At 39.0% G+C, this 27,201-nt stretch overlaps 2 protein-coding genes across 4 annotated transcripts in view; both read left to right on the top strand.

Moving 5' to 3' along the window:
• The window catches only part of ppp1r21 (protein phosphatase 1, regulatory subunit 21), a 101,158-nt gene extending 99,316 nt beyond the window's left edge, over positions 1-1,842 (top strand). For all 3 annotated transcript variants that reach the window (XM_073050620.1, XM_073050619.1, XM_073050621.1), the window contains one exon: positions 1,165-1,842. In XM_073050620.1, coding sequence (XP_072906721.1) covers positions 1,165-1,194 — 30 coding nt within the window. In that variant the 3' untranslated portion in view covers positions 1,195-1,842. The remainder of the gene's footprint in view (positions 1-1,164) is intronic.
• Positions 1,843-23,559: 21,717 nt separating this feature from the next.
• LOC140730121 (stonin-1-like) overlaps positions 23,560-27,201 on the top strand; it is a 149,763-nt gene continuing 146,121 nt past the window's right edge. Inside the window, exon 1 of the mRNA XM_073050257.1 lies at positions 23,560-24,182. The gene's annotated coding sequence lies outside the window, so the exon portion shown is untranslated. The remainder of the gene's footprint in view (positions 24,183-27,201) is intronic.

The raw sequence follows: 27,201 nt of genomic DNA, 5'->3' as shown, positions 1-27,201 counted from the left end.
TTAAATATTTTTAGCTTGAATGTTGAAAATTTACAGATAAAGCAGCTAAACAATGAATAAACTCTTCTTGGGCTTCCAGCTGAGTGTGGGTATTGATTTTAATTGTCATTTCAATGACAAACTCTGCCATCTTCATCAGCTATGATGCCTGCATTTTGCATCATGCGGCATCATCCCTGACAAAGATGGCAGAGTTTGTTATCGAAACGTTGGTTATAATTGCTATCTGTACCTGGCTGGAAGCCTGAGAAGAGTTTATTTGTCATATACACCTGGAAAGTACTGGATAATTTTTCAGCTAAACAATGTTTATACAAACTGATGTTAATCAGAAGCAACTTTTGATTTCATTCATTTGGCTTTTAGCTTGTATTTTTTCTTCCAGTTGGCTAAAATGTCTTTTTTTTTGAGTGGCTTTGCATTAATTTTTACCTGGCATTGCACCTTTCAACTTAATTGCAGGTTGTGAAATCTTGACAAAAGCACTAGAAACTAGAGCATGCGTAGGCCAAGAGGCTCCTCAAGCCTACTCTGCCATTCAGTATGATCATGGCGAATCCATGCTGGCCTCAAACCATCTTCTGTGCCATTTCCCATAACCTCCAGTTCCTTGACCCTTAATGTTCATCTATCCCTACTTTAAAAATATTAAATGATTTGACTTCCACCAACCTCGGCAGAGAATTGAATAAATTCATTACCCTCTGATGACAGAAATTTCTGCACAGCTCAGTTGTAAATAACCAGCTTCTTATTTTGTTGCTGTTACTCTCCCGCAAGTGAAAGCATTTCAATGACTGCCTGGTCAAACAGAATTGTGTATATTTAAGTAAGGTTGCCCATCATTAACCCTCAGGGAATCTAGACCCATTCTGTCTATCCTGTTTTGATAAGGTATAAACATGTAAATTGTAGCTTACTGTACCTTCTGTAGCGAGTCAGCACCTGTCTGATATTTCCACTTGAATTGGGAATTGTTGGATGTGACATATTTCTGTAAAAAGGAAGTAAAGAAAATGCACAATTAATGTGCATAGCTTTGTTCTCAGCATTGAGCAGATTGACATGTTCTAAAATTCTCAACTGACATTTGAAAAATATTTACTTTGTTATTACTAACACTCTTCATTGATCAACCATTTGTATTTTTGTTCTGTCCTTCAGGGTAATGCTAAGAAAAACAGAAATCGATAATGTCTGAAGCATCATTCAACTGGAAGATTTATGCACAAAAGATGCAACCATTGTTTTCCACAGGAAAGTTTGATGCCAAGTGAAGAATTGTAATGATTTCATTCTGGGAGTAAAGGTGTGTAATGATAGTGGAATTGTAGAGCTGAGAAATCAAAAAATTCTATCCACAGGATTTTTTTTAATATACCATTCCCTAAAATTTTAGGAACATATTCTGGCACTTAAGACCTATCCAAAAATGTACCTGTGAAATTTCCACCTACTATGTAATTTGTAATGGTAGCTTTTAAGTCATTTTATTTGTGTAAATCCATAAAGATGGTTTTGTACATTGAATTACGTGACAAACTGTGCGGTAATTATGTAACTATTTCTGAAATGAAAAGTATCCAGCATATTGTGCCTGGCAGATGTTTTGTTTTCTTGAAATGTGGAGCACAACTATAACCTTTGCGGTTTACCTTGCTTTTCTTCTTGAGTGTCTATAGACTGCTCATCCTGCAATTTTGTCCAATGACCCACAATGTTCTCCTGCTGTTTCCTCCCATTAACCCCCCCCCCCCCCCCCAAGAACATCTGACTGCAAAAATCTATTCACGGAATAATGTTAATGGGAACGTAGTCAATAAAAAAGAACACTGTACTGCACATTTAGAGTTTTGCATTATTATACAACTGAAACACCAGCTTGTTCTGCATTTCTCAGCACTATTTAGATGAAAAGTGCATCCATGCAGCACCTTTTCACAACCTCTGACTAAAAAGCACTTTGGGACCTTTAATGAAATACCTTTTTGAAGTATAATTACTTACAGAATCTCAACCAATCTGAACACATTCCAAGAATGAGATATAGTGACTAGATATTTTTATTGTCGAATGATACAATATTTGACCAAAACAATATCTTAATATTTATGCAGACTTTCACAGACAATATTTATTATCATAAAGTCATGTAGCATGTAAAAACACCCTTTGGTACATCCATATGCACCAGTCCTGCACAAATCCCATTTTATTCTTCCTGTCAGCTTCCTTTGATAGTTTGGATTTTCATTTTCTACAACAGAAATTTATTCAAACAGAAGTATTGTTCCCTAGTCATTCATTAAGTACACATGCTGTGTAAAATAATTCACCCTGGAGTTATTTTAAAATTGCTTTTGTGTTTTAAATTGGTTAGTAATATATTTTCATTAAGTTAAATGTTTCTAATGATACATTTTAAAACCTAAATTAATTACTCTAGCAGTTTTATCTGCCTTGCTCCTCAATCTATTCCACTTTCTTCCTTCACGTAGCTAATTTGCTCATTCACTGAGTTACCTTGGATATGTCTAGTATGTCTAATATGTCACTGATTATAATTGGAAAAATTAATGTGATTTGGTCATCAGTGTATTTTCATTATTTCATATTGAATGAACACTGAATAGTAAGAATATTCAGTATGTTGTTGCATGCAGTAAAGACCTTTCAGGACCTAGGATAAGATCTTTTGAAACTAAACTGAAAAGGCCTAAAAGCATTAAGTTCATATAAAACTTTGTGCGATGAATCCAGAAAGAACTCTTTTTATAGAACAGAACAGCACAGTGCAGTACAGGCCCTTTGGCCCACAATGTTGTGCTGACCTTTTAACTTAGTCCAAGATCAATCTAACCCTTTTCTCCTATATATCCTTCCATTTTCTTTATTCATCCATACTATGGATATTCCTTGCTAGTATGATAAGTTTTATAATTGCAATGTATTTCCATTTCTGCTTGGGTACAGCATTATGAGAGGTGAAAAAACAAAATGCAAGATGATTGCAAATATTAAAATTTCCCATTTATCATTTCTGATTGCTATAGGGTAGAGATGTTTCAATTGGCTAATTAAGGAAAGAGAAGAAAGGATAAATCACAATATTAAGTACAGGAGTTGGGATGCTATGATATAGTTGTATAAGAAGTTGGTGAGACCAAAGTTGGCATTTTGCAAGCTGTTCTGGTCACCAGCCTACCAGAAAGACATCAATAAGTTTCACTGAGTACAGTAAAAAATTACAAGGATTTTGCCAGGACCTGAGTTATAAGTAAACATTCAATAGGTTAGACTTCGTTCCCTGGAACATAGGAGAATGAAGGGAGATTTGATAGACGTATACAAAATGATGGATTTTAGGATTAATGCAAGGAAGCTTTTTCCACTGAAGGTGGGTTAAACATGAACTAGAGGTTATTGGTTTAAGGATGAAAGGTGAAATATTTAAATGGAGGGATTGCTCTGGGTATGACTTTAAACTGCAACCGGTGATGAGGCTCTGACTGGGGGCTTTCAGAGCTTTGGGGAAAGTGGAGTTAACCCTTAGTCATTCATTGCTCCCGCTGCCGCTCTGACCTAGAACAGTAGCACCTCCAAGGGTTCCTGCTCAGGATACGAGTGAAAGCCAATGGCAGATCCAGCAGGTTCAGTAACTGAACTTATGATGGAGAATGCGGATGAGCTAGGACCTCAAATGACAACGGCTATAATACAGGCGGATGAACATTTGGGAAGAGAAATGGTGATTTCTTCATTTCGCCCAACAGAAGGCAACAGCAAACCACTGTTGCTAGATACTAGGTTTCCTAGAATCTATTTGCTAAGAAAACCATGGTCAAACTCAAAAACTGTATCGCACAATAACAGCGTCAAGAGGATTTTCAAGACAATTTTGAAGATGCTTCACTTGGTAGGGTTGATTCTGGGCAGCAGGGGATCCCCAACCGTCATCAAGCTATTGCTCATAAAATTCAAGTAACACAAAAGAAAATTATTACCACTTGGAATGTAAGAACGCTATATCAAGCAGGAAGATTGGGCAATGTGATAAATGAAATGGATAGACTAATGATTAATATCATGGGAATTAGCAAAGTTCATTGGACAGGTGCTGGAACATGTCAGAATAGAAATAAAACACTCATTTATTCTCGTGGAACATCCTATACTAATGGAGTAGGAATTCTTATGGATGAAAACATGGCAAAAAGTGTTTTAGGACATTGGGCAATATCAGAAAGAGTGCTCCTTGTTAGATTCAGAGGACAACCATTTGATTTAGTAATTATACAGGTATATGCACCAGCAACAGTTGGAACAAATGAGGATATAGATAAATTCTATGAAGAGCTTGAACAAGCAAAGAATGGATGCAAATCTGAAGATGTTGCTATTGTCATGGGAGATCTGAATGCTAAAGTAGGACAAGGTGCTGATGGAAATACCATAGGAAAATTTGGACTGGGGAAAGAAATGAAAGAAGTGAGAAAGAGGTAGAATGGTGCAAGATGAATAATCAGGTAATTATGAATACCTACTTTTAAAAACCATCCAAGATGTTTGTGGACCTGGAAAAGTCCAAGTGATAACACCAGAAATCAAATTGACTTTATTACTGTAAACCAAAGATTTAGAAACTCAGTGACTCAATGCAAAACATATCCAGGTGCAGACTCTAATAGTGACCATAACCCAGTAATATGTCATGTAAAAGTAAAACCTAAAAAACTAAAGAAGCAAAAACCTGAACAATGCCTTGACTACTTGCAATTAATTAAAGAAAACTTAAGACAAAAATTTACAATTGAAGTAAGTAATAGATTTCAAAGTCTAAAAATAGAATCTGTTGAAGATGATAGCAATCATGTGGAAATGAAGTTTAACTCTCTAAAGGATGCCTTGGTAGAATCAGCAAAGTCAGTGATTCCTAAAAAAGAAAAAAAGTACAAAGAATAAATGGATGACAGATGAAATCAAAAATCTAATGGAAGAAAGGAGACAGAAGAAAGCAAATCCTATAGAATATAAGTTCTTAGATAAAAAAAGATAAAAAAGCTTATGTCAAAAGGCCAAAGAAGAAAGGTTAAACCAGGAATGTGAGCAACTAGAAAGAATCCATATTACTGATCCAAAAAGGTTGCATCAACAAATCAAGAATATCACTGGTAAAAAGCTCCTCTGTTCTTCAGGTGGATGTTTGAAAGCAAAGGACGGTACCATTATCATGGAAAAAGATAAAATTATGAACAGATGGACTGAGTATATTCAGGAATTGTTTGAAGACGATCAAAGCGAAAAACCAGAAATTAAGAACATGGAAGGTCCAAGTATTTTAAAATCTGAAGTTCGTAATACAATAAAAAATGAAGAAAGGAAAAGCAGCAGGTCCTGATGAATTAGTAATGGAATAAATTATCGCCCTTGAAGATTAAGGAATTGAAAACCTTACTGATTTAATCAATGACATTTATGAGACTGGAATAATACCAGAAGAGATGAAAAAATCAGTATTTATCACTCTTCCTAAGAAACCTGGAGCAATAGAATGTGAATTACATAGGACCATAAGTTTAATGAGTCATATCACCAAGATACTTCAAAGAATTTTGATGACAAGAGCTAAAAGTAAGATACAAGCTGAGATAGGTAAAGAACAATGTGGTTTTGTGAAAGGTAAAGGTACAAGAAACGTGATACTGATGTTAAGGATACTATCAGAACGAGCTACTCAAGTGCAAAAAGATTTTTGTTTTATCAACTATACAAAAACATTTGATAAAATGAAGCACAATAAGTTATTTGAATTATTACAGGAAACTCTAGATCAAGTTTCTAAAGACCTCCGCCTAATCAGAAATCTGTACTGGGAACAAACTGCCACTGTAAGAATAGATGGAAAAGTGAGTCAGTTTACGAAAATCAAGAGAGATGTTAAACAAGGGTGTGTTTCCTCCCCTGATTTGTTTAATGTGTACAGTGAAATAATATTACAAAAAACACGAGAAATCTTGGGAATCAAAGTTAGCGGTGAAAACATCAATTATTTCAGATATGCAGATGACACTGTGTTAATTGCAAGTACGGAGGAAGAACTACAAAACTTAATTGGTTACAGTTGTTGAAGAAAGTGCAAAAATGGGTCTATCTATCAGTTGCAAAAAGACAACGTATAGTGATATCCAGAAAGTAGGAGAATCCTATCTGCAGGCTGAGAATAAACGGGGAAGACATAAAACAAGTACAGAACTTTTGCTACTTAGGAAGCTGGGTGACATCAGATGGCAGGTGCGACATGGACATCAAAAGAAGAATAGGGATGACAAAAGACACCTTTACGAGAATGAAGAGTATACTGACCAACACTAAACTAGGCATGACAACCTGTCTCAAAAGACTGAAATGTTACGTTTATCCAATTATGTTATATGGCTCAGAATGTTGGACAATATCTAGTAACATGAGGAAATGAATTGAAGCAGCAGAGATGTGATTTTTGAGGAGGATGCAAAGAATATCATGGACGAAACGAATATCTAACGAGGATGTCATGAACAGAGCAAGCACAAAAAGAGAAATAATGTATGAAATCATGAAAAGGCAACGTAACTTCATTGGACATGTGATTAGGAAGAGGAGTTAGAATGCACGGTAATTATGGGAAAGATTGAAGGGAAGAAAGCAAGAGGAAGGCAAAGACAAATGATGATGGAGACAGCAGCCAGTGAACTGGAAATGAATACCAATGAATTGATCCACTTGACCCGAAACAGGAGTGTGTGGGCCATGGCAGTCAAAGCTCAAACTGGGCGTGGCACCTGATGATGATGATGATGATGGAGGGACTTGGTCCATCTGCAAGTCAATGCAAGTCCATCTGCAAGTCAATGAACTAGATGGTCTGAATGGCCTTTTTCTGTGCTGTAGAGCTCTGTGAATCTATGAAGCTTTCTCATAAAAATTGAGGGGTTTGCACCATCTACAGACCGTTGGAGCAGAAGGTTTTTTTTAACATAATTAACATAATTTTTAAATGTAATTTTATTGAATAAAATTTTGTATTCTCTAGCATCTAATCACTTGCGGCAGAATTATCAAAACCAAATTAAACCCCTCTGTAACTGGATGAATGGCAGAGTTGCAAGTAGACTGATGTTAACAAACCAGAATGGATGTAGCTGATTAAGATTAAAGAATGAAACTTCTTTACCCAGAAAATTCGGGTAAAATAGCATCCAAAAGTCTCTATGCCCCCCCCCCCCCCCCCAAAGAGTAAGTATATCACTATTTGCATTATATTAGTTTTACAATAGTATGTCAACACAAATAGAAATGTAGTCAACTGTACTCATGAAAAGCAGGTTACAAAAGCTTTGTTAATCATTTGATATTTTGATAATAACTAATTGTCAGTTATCTAAGAAGTTACTTGAATAATTTTACCAATGTGACCACTATAATGTATACTCAGTTCATTAATGCTGGCTTATGGTATTAAGTTGCTTATAAGCTTGCTTCAATAAATTGCTGGATCACAATTATAACATCTATTATTTGTGCCTAATTCTAATATTGTATTTTTATATTTTGGTTTATAACTTAATGACTTTCTTAGAAATCATGTAATTTTTTTACCTAACAGCCTTTAACCATTCCAATAATGAATTTTAAACTCAATCCCATATTTAATGAAAGTAGGGGTTACTATAAATTTGTTTCAATAAGCAGACTCTGTCATCAGTCATATTTTTAACTTGTTGATCCATTAACTCCAGAAAATTCTATCAATAGAAAGGACAGGATTCAGCTGTGGTTTTTTTTACTTGCATGCCCTAGAAAATGTTACAATACATTCTGGCAAAAATATGATATATTTAGGATTCTATACAATAAATCCATTAGAATTAATGAGATTTAAACTCTGGAGTGACTCAGTAATGTATCTGCTGGGTTCAATGCTGGCATTGAAGTTTCCTTAAAGAAGATATCTTTCCTGCTATGTTCTGATGTGCTTATTTTAATATGTTGAGGGAAAAACAATGGAGGCCAGTTGTGTGCCCCCCCCCCCCCCCCCCACAAAGAGAACAAGCATTTCTTTTGGCTGCTGTATAAAATTGCCAAGCAGCACCCGGTAAAGCTGAACAAAAAGTAATGGGCATTCCATCTGGTTCTTTCTGCAGCAGTAAATAAATCAGCAGATGTGAAGTATGGAGCAGTAGAAAGGAAAGGGCGTCTTCAGATTCTGGGATCTGGAGCAAAACACAAGCTGCTAAAAGAGCTCAGCAGATCTGTGGAGACAAAGTGGTATTTTTATTTCAAAGATCAACTTAAAAGTGAAATAAACTGCGGTGCAATATCTTTATACTGTACATTCTTAGTGTAGCAGGGTTTAGGATGGTGCTGATGTTGGGGCCAGAGGCTAGCGCAGGTACTGCTCGCTGCTTCGAGATGCTTTCTTAGCTCTGCACTGAACTGAATTGATGCCTGGCTTCGTGTTTGCGGTCTTGCAACATTTACTCAGGTTTGTTATGAACTGTGGCTGTCGCAGTGATGTCTGACTTTGTGTTTTTCATAAAACGCTAGTTCTGAATGCTATTTGTTTACTTTTATTGTTTGCATGATATTTTTCTCTCAGCGTATTGTCTTTGACAGTCTTTTTTTATAAATGTGTTATTTTGAGGTTTCTTTGTTTTGTGGCTGCCTGTAAGGAGACCAATCTCAAGGTTGTATATAGTATACATACTTTGATAATGTACTTGGTACTTTCAAGTCTGGTCAATACATTTAGTGTTAACTTTTTTAAACCATTGCCGCCCAAGTGACTCCTGAAGATAATATACCCTTTCAATGTTTGAGGGGCTTCCCCTCCCAACTGACCCTTCCTGTATCTGGTAGCAGAAGGACTCAAGACTATGGTTCTTTATTTTGGGTTGAGATCCAGCATCAGGACTAGATGAAAGTGAAGAAGGATGCTGGCCAATGTCAAAGGGAGGGGGAAGGGGTGTGAGATGGGAGCTGGCTAATAATAGATAAGTCCAGGTAAAGAGGGGTTGATGGGCAGGTGGAGAGGCTGACAGGTGGTTAATGGAGACAACAAATGACTGCACATTGTGAATATAAGAACAGACAATGAATTAAACTAGATGAAGCAGGAATGCTGGGCAGATGGAAACAACAAGGAAAAGAGAACAGTTGGACTGAGTGAAAACTAACCTATGTCATAGTGCCTTTGTAATTCTATGTTTGTATGTTATTCATAGAATATTTTTCTTCAAACTGCACCAATACATATCCTTAATGACTGCTTAGGATCTGAAATTTGATTAGGTAACCCAAATTTGCTCCCTGAGAGCAAACACGAGGAAATCTGCAGATGCTGGAAATTCAAGCAACAACACACACAAAATGCTGGTAGAACACAGCAGGCTAGGCAGCATCTATAGGGAGAAGAACTGTCGACGTTTCGGGCCGAGACCCTTCGTCAGGACTTGCTCCCTGAGACTGTTTTGGTATTGGTTTATTATTGTCACATGTACCAAGATATACTGAAAAATGGAGTTTTGCAAACTGTGCATATAGATATTTAAAAAATAAGTACTTTGAGGTTGTACAAGAGAAACTCAATAACAGAATGCTGAATGTAGTTTTCCCATAGAGTGCAGTGTAGTAAGGTACACGGGAGTGATGAGGTAGACTGAGGTCAAGAGTTCTTTATACCATACAAGAAGTTCCGTAAAGAGTCTTATAACAGCGGAATAGAAGCTGTATTGAATCTATGGTGTGCTTTTAAGCCTTTGTATCTTCTGTCTGGTGGCAGGGGAGAGGAGAAAGAATAACTGGGGTGAGAGAGGCCACTGGCTTGTTTTCTGAGGCACTGGAATCATTGAATTATGTACATCAATACATTATGTATACGACATTTCTATTTTATCTTCCATATTTTAAATACTTTTATGACAATTTTAAATATGCAAATCGTCTCAAGAATAAGTCCAGAAGAGTCAGTTAGACCGACTAATTAGTTTATTTCCACCAAAGTATTTAATCATAGACGAAAGTATCATGATTTTACTTGTTATATCCTGGGTGAAAGGTTTCAAATGTTATCAGCTGTCTTCAGTACAATAATTCGGACCAATTCATTGTTGTACCCATTGGAATCTTTCAATGCTATTTGTCAAATAAACAACTTGTGAGTTTTAGATTCCCTGTGTCACCATATTAGATATCATACCTTGATTTACAAGGTACTATGAGGAGAGAAAAACAGAAATTGTAAATGATGTCTCCCAATTAAAAACAAAAGGGTGGAATGTACATCTTGTGAATCAGCAACTGATGAGAATGCGGGCTGACAAGATTTGTGGAGTAATATTTCATTAGTTTAAATTGCAGTTTTGCACCACAAGCCTTTATTAATGCAATTGTAACTAGTTGGAATTGTACTTGATTTGTTGCTGCGCTGTTATTTCAGCTAAATTATTGGGAAATATTGCATAGCGGAAAAAAAAGAGTGCCAATTCTTTTGATTTCCAGGTCCACTCTGCCATCACATGTATTGATCTGTATGGTCACATACTACAGGACTGTCCAAGAGTCTTGAGCCTGTAAAAATTATTCAACTCCTCCCCAGAAGTTTTCATGTTTTATTGTGAGTGGACAGCCTTTTCAAGTCCAGCCACGAATTCTCAGTTGGTTTGAGGTCTGGACTCTGACTTGACCAGTCCAGGACATTAACTTGCAACACGAGGAAATATACAGATGCTGGAAATTCAAGCAACACATACAAAATGCTGGTGGAACGCAGCAGGCCAGGCAGCATCTATAGGAAGAAGCACTGTCGACGTTTCGGGCCGAGACGTCGACAGTGCTTCTTCCTATAGATGCTGCCTGGCCTGCTGTGTTCCACCAGCATTTTGTGTGTGTGTCAGGACATTAACTTTGTTTTTTTTCTTTAAGCCATTCCTGTGTAGCTTTGGCTTGTTGCTTGGGGTGATTGTCTTGCTCGAAAACAAATTTCACAAGTCGTAGTGCCCTTGCAGATGGCATCAGGTTTTCCTCCAGGATTTCCCTGTATTTTGCTGCATTAATTTTGTCCTCTACCTTCACAAGCCTTCCAGGGCCTGCTGGAGTGAAGCATTCACACGGCATGATGCAGCCACCAACATGGTTCACAGTAGGGATGGTGTGTTTTTGATGATGTGCACTGTTCTGCTTATACCAAATATAGCATTTAGTCTGTCCAAAAAGGTCATTTTTGGTTTAATCAGACCATAAGAACCTTCTTCCAGCTGATTTCAGAGTAACCCATATGCCTTCTGGCAAGCTTTAGCCAAGATTTCATTTGAGTTTTTTTCAATGGCTTTCTCTGTGCCACTCTCCCATAAAACTGTGACAGGTGAAGCCACACGGTCAACAGTTGTATGCACAGTCTCTCCTATGTCAGCCACCCTGGGGGTGGGGGTGGGAGTGAATACTTTTTATAAGCACTGTATATAGCAAGGGTGCCTAAGACTTTTGCACAGTATGTTAATGTGGAGTGGAGAGTGAGTTTATAAATCTGGCAGGAGGGAAGGATGTTGGGAATGGCGAGAGTTGGACAGGTAGCAGAGAAGGAGTGCCAGGGTGGGGGGGGGGGGGGTGTGAGGTTGCTGCAGCTGCAGACACATCCAGCCCTGAGACACCAGGCAAGATTACTTGATTCTAAACAATAGATTTATTGCTTATTACAGAATGATTCTCCGGTGTTTCTCATTCCCTCCCCATTTTTCCCCCTTTCCCCAACCATAATTCCTCTCTCCCTATACTTTTCCTACTTAAGAGACTCATATCAGAATCATGTTTATCATTACTCACGTGTTATGAATTTTTTTGCAGCAGTACAGTGTAAAACATAAAATTACTAAATTCAAAGTACATTTATTATCAATGTATACATTATATAACTTTGAGATTTGTCTCTTTACAGGCAGCCACAAAGAAAGAAACCAAAAAGAACACATTTTAAAAAAAGACTATCAAACACCCAATGTACAGAAAGAAAAAAAAAACAAATTGTGCAAACAATAAAAGTAAGGAAGTAGCATTCAGATCTGAAGTGAGTCCATAGACATGAAGTCCAGAGCAGGCCACATCCTCAGCCTCAGTTCAGTGCAGAGCTGAATAATCGTCACAGAGCAGCAGGCAGAACTGGCCCAACCTTTGCTTCTTGACCCAAAAACTTGCCTTTTCAATCCATCTGTCCTGGCGCTTAAATTGTCCAGGCATCAGGTCATTCCTTGAACTAGAACCTAGGCCCAGTCACATTGATACACTCTGGGCCACAATTCTTTCCAAATTGGCCTGGTGCTTAGATCGATCAAATCGCTCTATCGAGGCCTTTCACCATTTGATAGATTTCAATGAGATTGCCCTCATTCTTCTGATGTTGAGTGAATACAAGTCCAGAGCCATCAAACACTTCTTATATAAGCCTTTCAATCCCAGAATCATTTCTGTGAACATCCTTTGTGCCTTCTCCAACATGAGCACATCCTTTCTTAGATAAGGGGTTCAAAAGTGCTTACAATACTCCAAGTAAAACTTCACCAATGCCTTGTAAGGCACATTACATCCTTGCTTTTATATTCAAGACCTTTTGAAATGAGTGCCAATACTGCATTTGCCTTCCTCACCACAGACTCAATCTTCATATCTTCATACCTCCACCTATCTCCATATAGTCCACAAAGTTGGCCACAAAACCATCAATACAATCATCCAGATCATTGACATATAATGTAAAAAGATCCCAGTGGAACACCATAAGTCACCAGCAAATAATCCAAAAAGGATTCCTTTATTCCCACTTTTGCCTCCAGCAAATGCTCTATCCATGCTAGTATCTTTCCTGTAATAATATTGGCTCTCGTTAAGTAGTCTCGTGTGGCACCTTTCAAAGGCCTTCTGAAAATCCAAATACACATCAACTGATTGTCATTTGTCCATCCTGCTTGTTATTTCTTGAAAGAATTCCAACAGATTTGATGAGCAAGGTTTTCCCTTGAGGAATCATGCTGACTTCAGCTGATTTTATCTTATGCCTACCAGTACCCCCAAAATCCCATCCTTAACAATTGACTCCAACATCTTCCTGCCCACTGAGGTCAGACTAATGGCCTTTAATTTCCTTTCTTCTGCCTCTCACTCTTCTTGAAGAGTGGAGTGACATTTGCAAATTTCCAGTCCTCTGGAATCATGCCAGAATCTATTGATTGTTGAAAGATCATTACTTACGCCTTCACAATCTCCTATTTTAGAACCCCGGGCAAATAAATTTAATTCAGCCACTAATCTTCAAATATGAATATGCATTGAAGATTACATTTAAAATGCAGCTCAGAACAGTAAAATGCATACCAGACAAACCAGGAAACAGGCACTTAACTAAATGTCTACATGTGCATGAACCCAATCAACATTCCATTGCCTGGACACAGCAGTAATTAACACTTATTTTTTGTGTGACAGTGGGAAAATCCAGGCATTTGAAACTGTTACATGAAGTTCAAAGGAAGAATTGTAAATATGGATTTGTTTGAATTGTCCCAAATTTTTCTTTGATCTTTAGCATATAAAACGTCTAGTAGTTTTGGGTGAAGCAGATCTTCTTCTATTGAAAGAGGTTCCAATATGATGCCTGGTGTACCTTATTTTGTAAAATAAAGTGACCAGTACTTTTTTCCGGTTACTTCATTCATGCAACAACATTCTACCTTCAGACCTTTCAGTTTCCCAGGAACTCTTTTCCCTAGTAATAGCAACTTCACTCACTTCTGCCCCGACACTCTCAAACTTCCAGCATGCTGCTAGTGTCTTCCACAAAATACTTATTCAGTTTGTCTACCATTTCCTTGTCCTTATTACTACTTCTCCAGCAGTCTGATCTCTGCTCTCACCTCTCCTTTACATCTTAGATATCTGAAGAAACTTTTGGTATACTCATTAATATTATTGGCTAGCTTACCTTCCTATTCCATATTTTCCTCCTTTCTGAGTTTTTTGGTTGTCTTATGTTTTTTTAAAAAGCTTACCAATCTGTTAACTTCCATTAATCTTTGCTCTATTATATGTCCTCTCTTTGGCTTTTATGCACAGTTGTGTCATGCTGCCTTTAGAATACTGCTACTTTGGGATGTATCTATCTTGTGCCTTCCGAATTGCTCCCAGAAACTCTAGCCATTGCTGCACTGCTGTCATCCCTGCTAGTGTGCCCTAACAATCAATTTTGGCTGTCTTCTCTCTCATGCCTCTGTAATTCCTTTTACTCCACTGTAATATTGATACATTTGACTTTAGCTTCTCCTTCTCAAATTGCAGGGTTATTATGATAACTGTTTCCTAAGGGCTCCTTTACCTTAAGCTCTCTGATCAATTCTGGTTAACTGCACAAATGTCAGTCCAGAATAGTAGATTTCTAAGTGGGCTCAACCACAAGATGCTCTAAAAAGTCATCTTGTAGGCATTTTGCAAATTCTCTCTCTTGGAATCTAGCACCAAGCTGATTTTCACAATCTACCTGCATATTGAAATACCCCTTGACTATTGTAACGTTGCCCTTTTGACTTGTGTTTTCTATTTTCCATTGTAATTTGTAGACCACATCTTTGCTACTATTCAGAGGTCTGTATATAACTCCCATCAGCGTCTTTTTACCCTTGCAATTTCTTAGCTCTACCCACAACGGACCTTAGACCTTCCAATCCTATGTCATCTCTTTCTAATGATTTGATCTCATGTTTTACCAACAAAGCCACCTCAACCCTCTGCCTACCTGCCTTTCCTTTCGATACTTGGATGTTAAGCTCCCAGCTATAATCTTTCAGCCAAGATTTAGTGATGCCCCACAATGTCATATGGGCCAACCTAAAACAGTGCTACAAGTTGTTCTTCCTTATTGCGTTTACTGCACGCATTCAAATATATGCTTTATGCCATAGAATGAGTTCACCTCCCTGAACAGCTGAGACCACTGCACTCAGCTGCTTTATTAACCTTCCTTCACCCTTAGCTCTTATTCTGGATCTCCTGGGCCATGTGTTCTGGACCTGAATACTTATAACTCTCCACCTTGCTTTCCTTTTTGACTTTTGGCCACCTATACAAAATCTTGTGTTCACTATCCATCTATTTTTTCTATTTTTTATTATAAAATGTGATATCTATGCAAGTTGTTGACTTGAATCTTTGTTTTGTCACAACCTAAAATATTTTTAAAATGTCTGTGTATACGAGACATGTTTGATTTACTTTTCTTTGCTAAATACAAAATTGGCAAGATCCCAGCATACTACTTAATATGACTGAAATGGACAAAATTCCTTCTCACTCATGCTGGGGCAATAGTTTTGCCATCTGTTTTACATCAGATGTATAAACTGCAACATTATCATTACAGTCCATAGTTTTCATAAATTTGTACAGTATTATTTAGTACTATTTAAGGTGATACACTACCATGCATTGAATCTGACATGAACCCACATAGATCATTTAACATTATTTGACTTCCTAACCACTGATCTGTTGCTGTTTTCCTGGATGCTACATATGTTATAATTGGCCTCCATGTCATTTGCTATGTAATTGGAAAATGTTAGACTTGCTTCCCATGACCACTAGCTGTGGTAATAAGAGTACAGTTATTGGCAATGTTTCAGATTTTTCTTCAATTAACCAAAACATTCTAAATTTAATGCTGCAGCATTATGTTGTAAAACACCAAGATATTCAAATAGCGTATTAAGTTGTGAATTTCAGGGGTTTTTTTGCCTGGTAGGTTACCGCATCATAGAGCAATACAGATGGACACAGGCCCTTCAACCCATTGAGTCCTTCTGACCATGGTACCCAGCCAGCGAGTCCCAAATCCCTAAGTTCAGCTCATCTCCCTTTAAGCCCCACCCCTCCATGCACCTATCCACGTAGTTTTTGTGTCACTACTGTACCTGCCTCAACCACCTCCTCTGACAGCTCATTCCATATATTCAAAGATTCAAAGTACATGTATTGTCAAAGTACTTATGCAGTATACAAGCCTGAGATTTGTTTTCCACTGACAGCCACGAAACAAAGAAAACATTGGAACCTGTTCAGAGTAAACAGTCAAACCTCTAACATGCAAAAAAAATCATGTAAATGGTAAAAAAAAAAGTGAAAAACAGAGTACAAAACAACCAAATCACAAAAACATTAAAAGAGTCCAGGCATATTCAGTTCAGTTCAATCCAGTTCCTCGCTATCTGCAAGCTGGAGCGCCAGTCCACCCCGATCAAAATCACACAAAACTGCAACAAAAGAAAGAGCGACCAGAAACAAATCATAATGTGAACTACAGAATCCAATTCACAAACTGCATCAATTAAACCTTGCCCAAGTCCTATGGACTCTGGCAGCATTGAGTGAGTGTGAGAGAGAGAGACCGTTCATATGTAAGCACCATTCTCTGGGAGCAGTGAGTAAAAGGGAGAGAGAGAAACCATTTACATGCAGGTAGATGGTGATGAACACCACCAGCTTTCCGCTCTCATCCTTGTTGATTTCAGTCTTCTGCAACACTTTAATCGGCAAGAAATGGAGTCAATCACGGGCTTGTGCCCGATTTCCAGGCTTCTTGGCCACCTTCACTCAAACGTCTCCGAACTCCCTCACAGACAGCAAAGCACCAGACTGCTCATTCTGCCCAAAGACACATAACCCAATGTAGATCACAGGCTCCAGCAGTAGCAGAACCACTTTTGAAAGAAAAAGTTGAAGTAAAAGAAGAAAGTTGAAGAAGTTTTGTGAACTGTCTGAAGGATGTTGCCTTTGGTCGCATTGCTTGCTGGCACTATCTTGGTCACCACCCTTTGTGTAAAACATTTACCCCTCAGGTCCCTTTTAAATCTTGCCCCTCTCATTCTAAATCTCTATTGCCTATCCTGGGGAAAAGACTGTTACTATCCACCTTATCTATGCCTCTCATAATTTTACATATTTCTATAGGTCACCTCTTATGCTCCTTTGTTCCAAGGGATAAAGACCCAGCCTGGCCAACCTCTCCCTTTGACTCAGGTCCCCTAGTCCTAGCAACATCCTTGTAAATCTTTTCTGCACTTTTTACAGTTAAATTACTTCTTTCTTACAACAGTAACCAAACTATACATTTATAAAGTTATGGTGAAAAAGTTGTCTATTATGCCACCATCATACTTATCAATAGTCAATATCTCACTATTGATAGATATGATGGTGACATAATAACCAAATTATAATTTGAATTTGAATGTGGTTAACAATTTGTAAGGATAAAAAGCATCAACTAATCTTTATAACAAAAACATGCAAATTGTTAGATTGGCATAAAGACCAATAATATGTTGTATATACTATTTATTATAAATTGCACATTGGACATTTAAATAGAGATGTAATGTAAATATTTTTACTCCTCATGAATATGAAGGATGTAAGTAATAAAGCCAATTTAATTCAATAAAGACCAATCTGATTTGCTAATATCCAGTAAGAATAAATTTGTCCTCTTTTCCCAGTCTAGTTTGCATTTGACTCCAGACCCACCCCATGTAGTTGGCTTAAGTACACTTTGAGGTAGCCTGGCAAATCACTCAGTTCTACCATTCTTACTCCTGTTCAAACAAAGGAGTAAAACTGGACAGATCATCAGATCTCAATGTTGGTGCCAAATATGGATATGGAAAAATTTCTCCCTGCCATTAGACTTAGCAAAATCCTCCTCGCAAACATAGGATTAGTTAAACTGACAGAACTGTTAACATAGTCTACATTCCCTCCACCATTGCCCCTAAGCCTGCATCCTCTACCCGCCAATTAAGAAAAAGGCAATAAATGTACCTGCAGATTCCCTTAAGGTTGTATATGTTAACTCTGAAATATTTTGCAAGACCTTCATTATTGCTGGAAATGAAGCCCAGAGTCACTTGCCAAATGGCACTGTGGAAGTAGAAGGCCTACAGCCCTTCTAAAAGGCAGCTCACTACTAAGTGCAATTAAGGCTTAGCTTTGACAGCAGCTCCCAGGTCCTTTTTTAAAAAAATCCTATTTCCGTTAACCTGCCCTTCAGCTACATAAGGTGTGTCAGAGTTGTGTAAGAGTTCAGTTCCTTTTCCTGTCATTCTTTAGCTCCCAAACTAAGGCCATTCTTGCTTGTAAGTATATACCAAAGGAATTTTGTGGAAAATGATGTTGGGTCCAACTTGAAAACTCATGGCCAAGTGCTTTGTATTGCTTCCTTGTCTAACAGATGATTTGCATTTTTAGAAATCTACAAAAGATTAACAAGTATCCTTGACAATTCTGAAGGAACAGAGAGCTTCAGAGCAATGGGAGAGAAAATTAATGTCTGTACTAACCTTTTCTACATGAATGTCTGAAGCCAGCAAATTGGCAGATCATATGGAAATGGAAGGAAATGAGCAGGCCGTAGAAAACAAAATTCCTGAAATATTTCAATTTTTTTTCCCAGAAATTCGGCCTCATGATTTGGTAAGGATCCAGGATCCTTAATATTAAATTCTATCATCAAGAAAATTGAATCCTAGTACCAGGAAATATGGAAAATTATTTATAAATTATTACCTCGAGCTGAAAGCCACATATTTGAAAAGATCTAGATAATTCAACCAGAAATTATATTGAGGCAAACCCCAGCTGGCCATTGGAATGAGGTTAAGTTGTCTGATGACCGTGGAAGAAAACATGGACATAGATTGTGAGGTATTCTTTCAATGATCCTTATGTGACTATTAACAATTTACTGACCAAAAACTATCAATGATCCTTATGTGACTATTAACAATTTACTGACCAAAAACTATGAAAGTAATATAGGCAAAATATAAGCTAGATGATCAAGAAATTGTTCAGTATTTCCCCCCCAAAAAAAACCTCATTCTGTCACAAGTACTTGGTGCTCTATAAAACAAGTACTCTATAAAACTCTAGTTAGGCCACACTTGGAGTACTGTGTCCAGCATTGGAAAGGGTACAGAGGAGATTTACCAGGATGCTGCCTGGTTTAGAGAGTATGGATTATGATCGGAGATTAAGGGAGCTAGGGCTTTACTCTTTAGAGAGAAGGAGGATGAGAGGAGACATGATAGAGGTGTACAAGATATTAAAAGGAATAGACAGAGTGGCCAGCCAGCACCTCTTCCCCAGGGCACCACTGCTCAGTACAAGAAGACATGGCTTTAAGGTAAGGGGAGGGAAGTTCAAGGGGGATATTAGAGGAAGGTTTTTCACTCAGAAAGTGGTTGGTGCGTGGAATGCACTGCCTGAGTCAGTGGTGGAGGCAGATACACTAGTGAAGTTTTAGAGACTACTAGACAGGTATATGGAGGAATTTAAGGTGGGGGGTTATATGGGAGGCAGGGTTTGAGGGTTGGCACAACATTGTGGGCCAAAGGGCCTGTAATGTGCTGTACTATTCTATGTTCTATGTATCATGTGATATTTTGCCATTTCCTTGCACTTACTTATCTCAGTACCTTACTGATTCTGCTTACAATTATTATAATAAAACCACCAATGAGGAAATGAATAGCTCCTTCCCTCCCTCTCTTGACAGATGAGGTATGTCTCAAGCTATAAATTGTGACTGGGTCAACACAAGTACATTAGGTTCCAGTTTGTGATGGGAAGAATTGTGGGTCTGCTCTGGCAGAACTGGGGTAAGTGGGGAGACCACAGAGCTGGAACAGAGAGGGGGAGAGAGAGTAATAGATGTTTACATGGAAAAACAAACACTTTCACAAGGTTGACCCCCCTTCCACAATATGTTTCTTCACCCTTTCTCTGCCATGGATCCCACTACACTCCACCGCACACACCTATTATCCCATACCCTACTCACAGTCTCACCATCCTTTACCCTTCTCCCTCCCCTCTTTCCTCTGAATTCCCCCCTGAGCCCTCTTTCCTATTGCCCCTTTCTGATCTGTTCCCTCACCCCAGCTTCAAACCCTGTGTTGTCTTCACCGTTCCTCCTCTCCTATCTCCCTCTCCAAACACCCCTCTCTGACACTGAGCAGTCTTTCCTCTGCAGAAGTCTCATCTTTTTCCCCCATGCCTATAGCTGCAACTCAACAAGTTTTGTCTCTGACTTGATGTTGAGCTCTTTCTTCCATTGCCTCCACTTCTGAAGTTATTTCTTTAGCAAGGATACCCCCACATTGACAACCCTTTCTTGCATCTCCACAGTCTCCCTCATGGAAACCCTCCTCTGGCCTTTTATCCTCTCTTCAACTTTTCATTTCCAATTGCTAATGTGACATCAACCAAGTTGACTTCTCCAAACCCCTTCCCCACTCCAACCTAGCCCACTCTGAATATGTGGCAATCCAGTCACTTGATGTCAATCCCATCATCATCATCATCAAACCCACAGAAAAGAACTGTGCCATTGTAGTCTGGTAGACTGACCACCTCCTTGCAGAGCCAGGTAATAACTCTCAGATACCTTGTACCTTCCATGGACCATGAACTATCAATGATTATCATGCCACTGTCTCGTACAAAGTTAGAGATCTCGTCACATCAGGAGTCCCCTCCATAGTCTGACGGTACCCAAACCATTCATTCCCTGTTTCCCCTACACAAGATCCACTAACAGGACTATCTTAACAGACCCTTTGTTTCAACCTATTTTTACCTCATCAAACTTATCATGTCATGTCTCCCTTTATCCAATCCCTTCCCACCAATAGCTAGGACACCTCTTAAGCTCAAGAGCATTTTAACCACTTCTAAATCCCTAGCCTCCACTGCCACATCTTAGCCATGGATGTCCAGTCTTCATAACATCTCTATCCTCCTATCAAGAATGTTTTAGTTCTCTTTTTCTTTATCTGGACCGACGAAAGTTCCCTTTTAGCAGCAGTTTCAACTAACTGGCAAAACTTATTCTCATCTGCAACAGTTTCTCTTTCAATTACTTCCACTTTCAACTAGTCAAAGATATAGCCAAATGCACTCACTTGGGACCTAACTATGCCTGTCTTTTTTTTTAACCATGTGAAACAATCCATATACCAAACTAATCTGGTAACCCGCCCCTAATTCTATTTCAGCTATATTGATGGCCATATTGGGGTTACTGCTTAAATTTGTGTGGGACTTGTTACTTTTATCACATTATGTCACCAACTTCCACTCTACCTTTAAATTCATTTGGATCATTTCTGACACTTCTCTGGTGTGAATGGGACCTGAGTCACTGGAGATACTGAAACTATTGACATAAATGGTCTTCATTCATTGTGACAAACAGGCATCCTCTTGGAGGAAGACTCAAAGTTATCAAGATTTTACATTCTTAAGAACAAAGGCAACAGCAGGCGATTCCTTACAATTTCAAAAGCTAAAATGACATTGTTTCCTTCAATATTTTGAGTCTGACAGTGCTGCCATTGAGATATATATCTACAAAGGGCGACACTTCCTAATGTTCAAACATTTCTGCTGGGACAAAATAATTCACATCAATGATCTAAAAGCTTCTGAAGACCAAGAACTGGTCTTCAGAGGACTGGTTCTCTGAATACATAAATATTTCAATTATTGTAAGAGCAAATATGCCCATGACTACGTTTGATGCACTAGGTAACAAAATCAGTTCAGTCTGAAAGCTTCCTTGATCTCAATTATAATCATGCAAGTAACTTAGCCAGTGCTGTCTCTTTGATGTACTGTAGATCAATTAACATACCTCCAATGTCTTCTGATTGACTGATGTATATGTCTCACGGTCATATCACATTGCAAACCATATCTCTTGAGCGGCCAATCAGTTTATATATATTTATTTAAAGATATGGTATGGTAGCAGGCCCTTCCAGCCCAATGAGGCCACGCTGCCCTTCCCCACCCCGCACCGTGTTCATTTGTTCAATTAATTTACTGACTCATACATCTTTGGAATGTGGGGGGAAATCAAGGCACACAGAGGAAACCCACGTGGTTATAGGGAGAACATGCAAACTCCTTACAGACAGTGGCAGAGCTAAACCTGATCAATGGCACTGTAATAGTGTTATGCTGGAGTCACAGAGTGAAACTGCATGTAAACAGCCCAACCTGTCTATGTGTTGGCCCCAGCAAGTGACCACTCTCCACTTGACTACCTGAACCACTCATGCCATCCAATCCCCTTACCCTGGCATCACCTCAAACTTCCCTGGATAAAATCCATCTGCAATTTTTGTTTCCTAGTTTTCCACCTGATCTATATCCTGCTCTATCCTTTGACAACCTTCATCATCATCCACAATCCCTCCAACATTAGTGACATCTGCACACTTATTAATCAGACTGCATACTTTTTCATCTGAATCACATTCGTCATGAAAAAAACATGCCTATACCTGTATGACCATGCTATTTTTTCATCCAGCTAACACCTTAATCTTTTAGACCAATCTACTTTGAGGGACCTTGTCAATAGCTTTAGTGATATTTAGACAACATCCACTACCCAGTCTTCTTCAATCACTTCCTCAAAAAACTCAGTGGAATTTCTTTGACAGGACCTCCCCTGAATAAAACTAATCTTAGTATCCCCAATAGGTCCATGTTTTTTTCCAAGGTATAAGTACATCCAGTCCCTAAGAACGTTAGAACATAGAAGATTACAATGCAGTACAGGCCTTTCAACCTATGAACGTGCCAACTGTTTAACCTACTCTAACCCTTCCCTCCCACATAGCCCTTCATTCTTTCATCCACCTGCCTATTGAGCCCTTTGAATGGACCTAATGTATTTGCCCTTACCATTACCCCTGACAAGTGGACTTGGTGGGTCAAAGGGCCTGATTCTGTGCTTTATCTCACTGTGAGTCTCTGACGTTTATTGCCCACTTCCAATTGTCTGGAATTGAGGATTAATCTGTTGACAGTTAATTTCAATAGTGGGTGAGATGTCGCAAATGGGTCAGACCAGGTAAGGAAACACAGCATAAGAATCAAGTGGGCTTCTACATCAATAAAATTGTAACAAGGTCACCATTCCTGAGTCTAGCTCTTTTTAGATAAAATATAACGTCCATATTTATCTTAGCTGTTAAATTTACATTCCTCATCGGTGTAATTCGTGCTTAAACTACTGGGAGTCCAGAAATCTGTTTATCTGACAACCAGATTACCGCCTCTTCCCATTGCAGAATTAATAAAGACCGAGAAAGGTAAGTTACACCGCTCATTTTACAACTGATTTTAAAGAACGCTGTTGGTATTTAAGATCAGATTTTCAGTGGAGGAGTGTATGACAGATCAATAAGCTCATTAATGTACTCGTCCGCTTCAGTGAATACACCGGCTAGCTTCGGAGGACAGATTGTGCTGATGCTTTAGCTACAAAACAGAATAAAACAAGCTCCAGACAAGAGCGCCAAATTAAACCTCCCCATTGCTCTACACGGCCTGGACTCTCAGGAGACCTCACAGTGCCTAACTTTTTTTTTGGGAGGCTGTTAACTTCCTTTATTGTGCGCTTCCCACAATCCAGCACCGTGTCTTTTCAGCCAGCAGTTTTCCCCCAGTTTCAGATGAAAGTAGCAAACCCCTGACAGCGAACTCTTCAACTTATTTCTTTGTTAAACTGTCTGGCTAAGCAACCAACCGTATTTCTCACCGTTGCAAATCAATGTGCCCCGTGGACTGTCAGTCACTTTCGGAAAGTGCCTGCACCGTCACCGTGAAGAACAAGCCAAAAAACTAAGCGTTCACTGTTATGATGTTTTGATTAAACACGGGGTATTTCAAATGAAGGACTGGAACTCGAGAAAACAGGAAGAGAGAACATAACTGAGTTAATTGAATGTTTTTAGATTTGCCTGCGGGAAGATAATACCCCCGCAATTAAATATATGTTTTGTTAAAGGATGTGTTTTTCCTTCAGACATTTCGTTGGAAGCCTGTCTGCCTGCCACCGCTGTCTGTAATGTGCGGTCTGCCTCAGTCGCTGTAGCCCGGAGCAGAGTGATGACCTCTGTGTCAGCTCGGGCAGAAGCGTAGAGCTTTCGCGTGCCATTTTGAGAAGTTCCTGGGGTTTTATCCACTGTGATTCGCAGTTTATTTTTCTCTCCATTAAAGAGCAGCGCCTGGAAGAAGTAATGGCACTGTTGGTAATGTAAATCAAATTTAAAGTCTAATTGCTGTTCCAAGTTTGATAACTGACATTGCTGTGTAAGTACCTCTGCTGTGTTCCATATGTTTCATTAATTTCACATTCAGAAAACAGCTCCGCGGAATTTAGGAACTTGCTCTGTAGTTGAAGGCCAAGCATATTACAGGCTCACAGTTTCTGTTATTCAGCGGATAAAAATAGATGTAAACGTAAATTGGAAAGGTTGAAAAACTGAAAAAAAGAATTATTGAGAAGTTTACAGAAGTTTGCAGGTGGAATTCTTCATCCAGTATCCAGAATAATTTTGCAATTTTTAATCGATTTCCTTTCATGAATACCAAGCTTCAATGGGTCCACGCAGCCGCTTCATCCTTCGTGGTCTCATTCACAGACAGCAGTTACCTTGTGTAAGGCAATGCATTTGGACGCTTTCTTGGGAAGGTGCCTAAAAATCAGTCGCCATAACCGATTAAGTCCTGGATGGTAGAATCCATCTCTGGTTCAGCTCGGAACCAAACTCCGGGCCATCTGATGTGTCGAGCTCAGTTACACGCTATTTTTAACCTGTGGATCTGTCGAGGGTATAGACGCAGCATTTTCTCTTTAAAATTAGGAATAAATTGTTGTCAAGTGGCGTGTAATAAATGTCAGGCTTTTACTGTTAGTATAATGGCAGAATTTAGTTTTGTCAAATGACGTTTAAGGCGCGTTCTGAATAACTTACGAATAGTATGAAAGTCGGAGTCATAAGGTGCAGAAAAGGGTTCTTCAGTTGCCTGTGTTGACCATTATGTACAATCCTAAATAACCCCACTTACCAGCACTACGGCTAAATAGTTAAAAGCATAACTGGAGGTCACTAATAGGGTCGATCTTCAAATAGCTTGGATCATTTTTATTGCAATAACATTTAACATGAAAAATGTCACCTCTGTGAAATACTGTTCCTTTGTGTGCCCAAGACACGATTGGATGCAATAATGCTCATTGCATGTTGGCGAAGGGGTTTGGAGAACGAAAGCCTGCTGCAGTTGCGCAAAAAATGGTATTTCCTGTCCCATTCTTGAACCTGATATCACACATGATTCTAATCAAATAGCAGAGATTTTAACATGGTAAGGGAGCCTGATGCGAGTAGTTACAGAGCCCTGAGAACAGTAAGCATATTGTTCGATTGAGGGAAGAATAAAAACATTTTTGTGGGTGTGATATGAAAGCTAAGGATGGCTCTTTAATTTCAGTGCCATGTCTGAGTTCCAAGCTATAATTACTTTAAACATCTCTGTCTGTAATGGTGTTTAGAGACGGCAGTCACAGCAGAGACAGAAGTTATAATTGAGTACAAGTCAGGAAAGAATGTTAATGTCAGGTAAAGAACACTGGAAAATTTGACTGTTGTCTGCAATGAGATGATTTTATCTGAAACAGTGATTATTCAGTACCCAATAAAAATGCTGGAGGGTCTTGGTTGAATCGTCGATTGTACTTTTTATCCATAGATGCTGCCTGGCTTGCTAAATTCCTCCAGCATTTTGTGTGTGTTGCTTGGATTTTCAGCATCTGCAGAATTTCTCTATTATTCTGTACCCTTTGAGTTAGGGAGTGTGTAATCAACCAAACCACTGGTTATTGACAGTCATTGCTGCGGGGCTGAGAACAGCGTCAGATTTGGTTATGACCACATCCACAGTACCAGTAGGTGAGTGATATGGTCTGTGAAGGGTAATCACTGAAACACAACCATCTGTACAGGGTGTAGAGTCTCATTTCGAAATAAATGGTTGATTTGTTCTCACTGGAGAAAATCAAAGCTTCGGGAGTGTAATTGGTGGGCATAAATGTTCAAATGAACAACTAGATAATTCATGATTTTTGATACTACCATCTCAGATGAAGGGTCAAGACCAGAAATGTTCAGTTTCACTAAATTTCACGGATGCTGTCCGACCCATTCAGTTCCTACAGCAAACAAAAGAAACCGTAGATACTAAAAAATCCAAGCAACACACACAAAATGCAGGAGGAACTCAGCAGGCCAGGAAGCATCTATGGAAAAGAGTACTGTCGATATTTCGGGCCGAGACCCTTCATTGGGACATGATCAGGACAAATCGTCCTGATGAAGGGTCTCAGTCCGACAAGTCAACTGTTTTCTCTTTTCCATAGGTACTGCCTGGCCTACTGAGTTCAGACAGACAGACATACTTTATTGATCCCGAGGGAAACTGGGTTTCATTACAGTTGCACCAACCAAGAACAGAGTAGAAATATAGCAAAATAAAACCAGAAATAATTAAATAATAGTAAGTAAATTATGCCAAGTGGAAATAAGTCCAGGACCAGCCTATTGGCTCAGGGTGTCTGACACTCCGAGGGAGGAGTTGTAAAGTTTGATGCCCACAGGCAGGAATGACTTCCTATGATGCTCACAGTGTTGCATCTTGGTGGAATGAGTCTCTGGCTGAATGTACTCCTGTGCCTAACCAGTACATTATGGAGTGGATGGGAGTCATTGTCCGAGATGGCATGCAACTTGGACAGCATCCTCTTTTCAGACACCACCATCAGAGAGTCCAGTTCCACCCCCACAACATCACTGGTCTTGCGAATGAGTTTGTTAATTCTGTTGGTGTCTGCTACCCTCAGCCTGTTGCCCCAGCACACAACAGCAAACATGATAGCACTGGCCACCACAGACTCGTAGAACATCCTCAGCATCATCCAGCAGATGTTAAAGGATCTCAGTCTCCTCAGGAAATGGAGATGACTCTGACCCTTCTTGTAGACAGCCTCAGTGTTCTTTGACCAGTCCAGTTTATTGTCGATTCATATCCCCAGATATTTGTAATCCTCCACCATATCCACACTGACCCCTTGGATGGAAACAGGGGTCACCAGTGCCTTAGCCCTCCTCAGGTCCACCACCAGCTCCTTAGTCTTTTTCACATTAAGCTGCAGATGATTCTGCTCACACCATGTGACAAAGGTTCCCACCGTAGCCCTGTACTCAGCCTCAT

This window comes from Hemitrygon akajei, chromosome 7 (genome assembly GCF_048418815.1).
Source record: "Hemitrygon akajei chromosome 7, sHemAka1.3, whole genome shotgun sequence".
Classification (NCBI taxonomy): domain Eukaryota; kingdom Metazoa; phylum Chordata; class Chondrichthyes; order Myliobatiformes; family Dasyatidae; genus Hemitrygon; species Hemitrygon akajei.
This window is presented reverse-complemented; position numbering and strand designations above follow the sequence as displayed.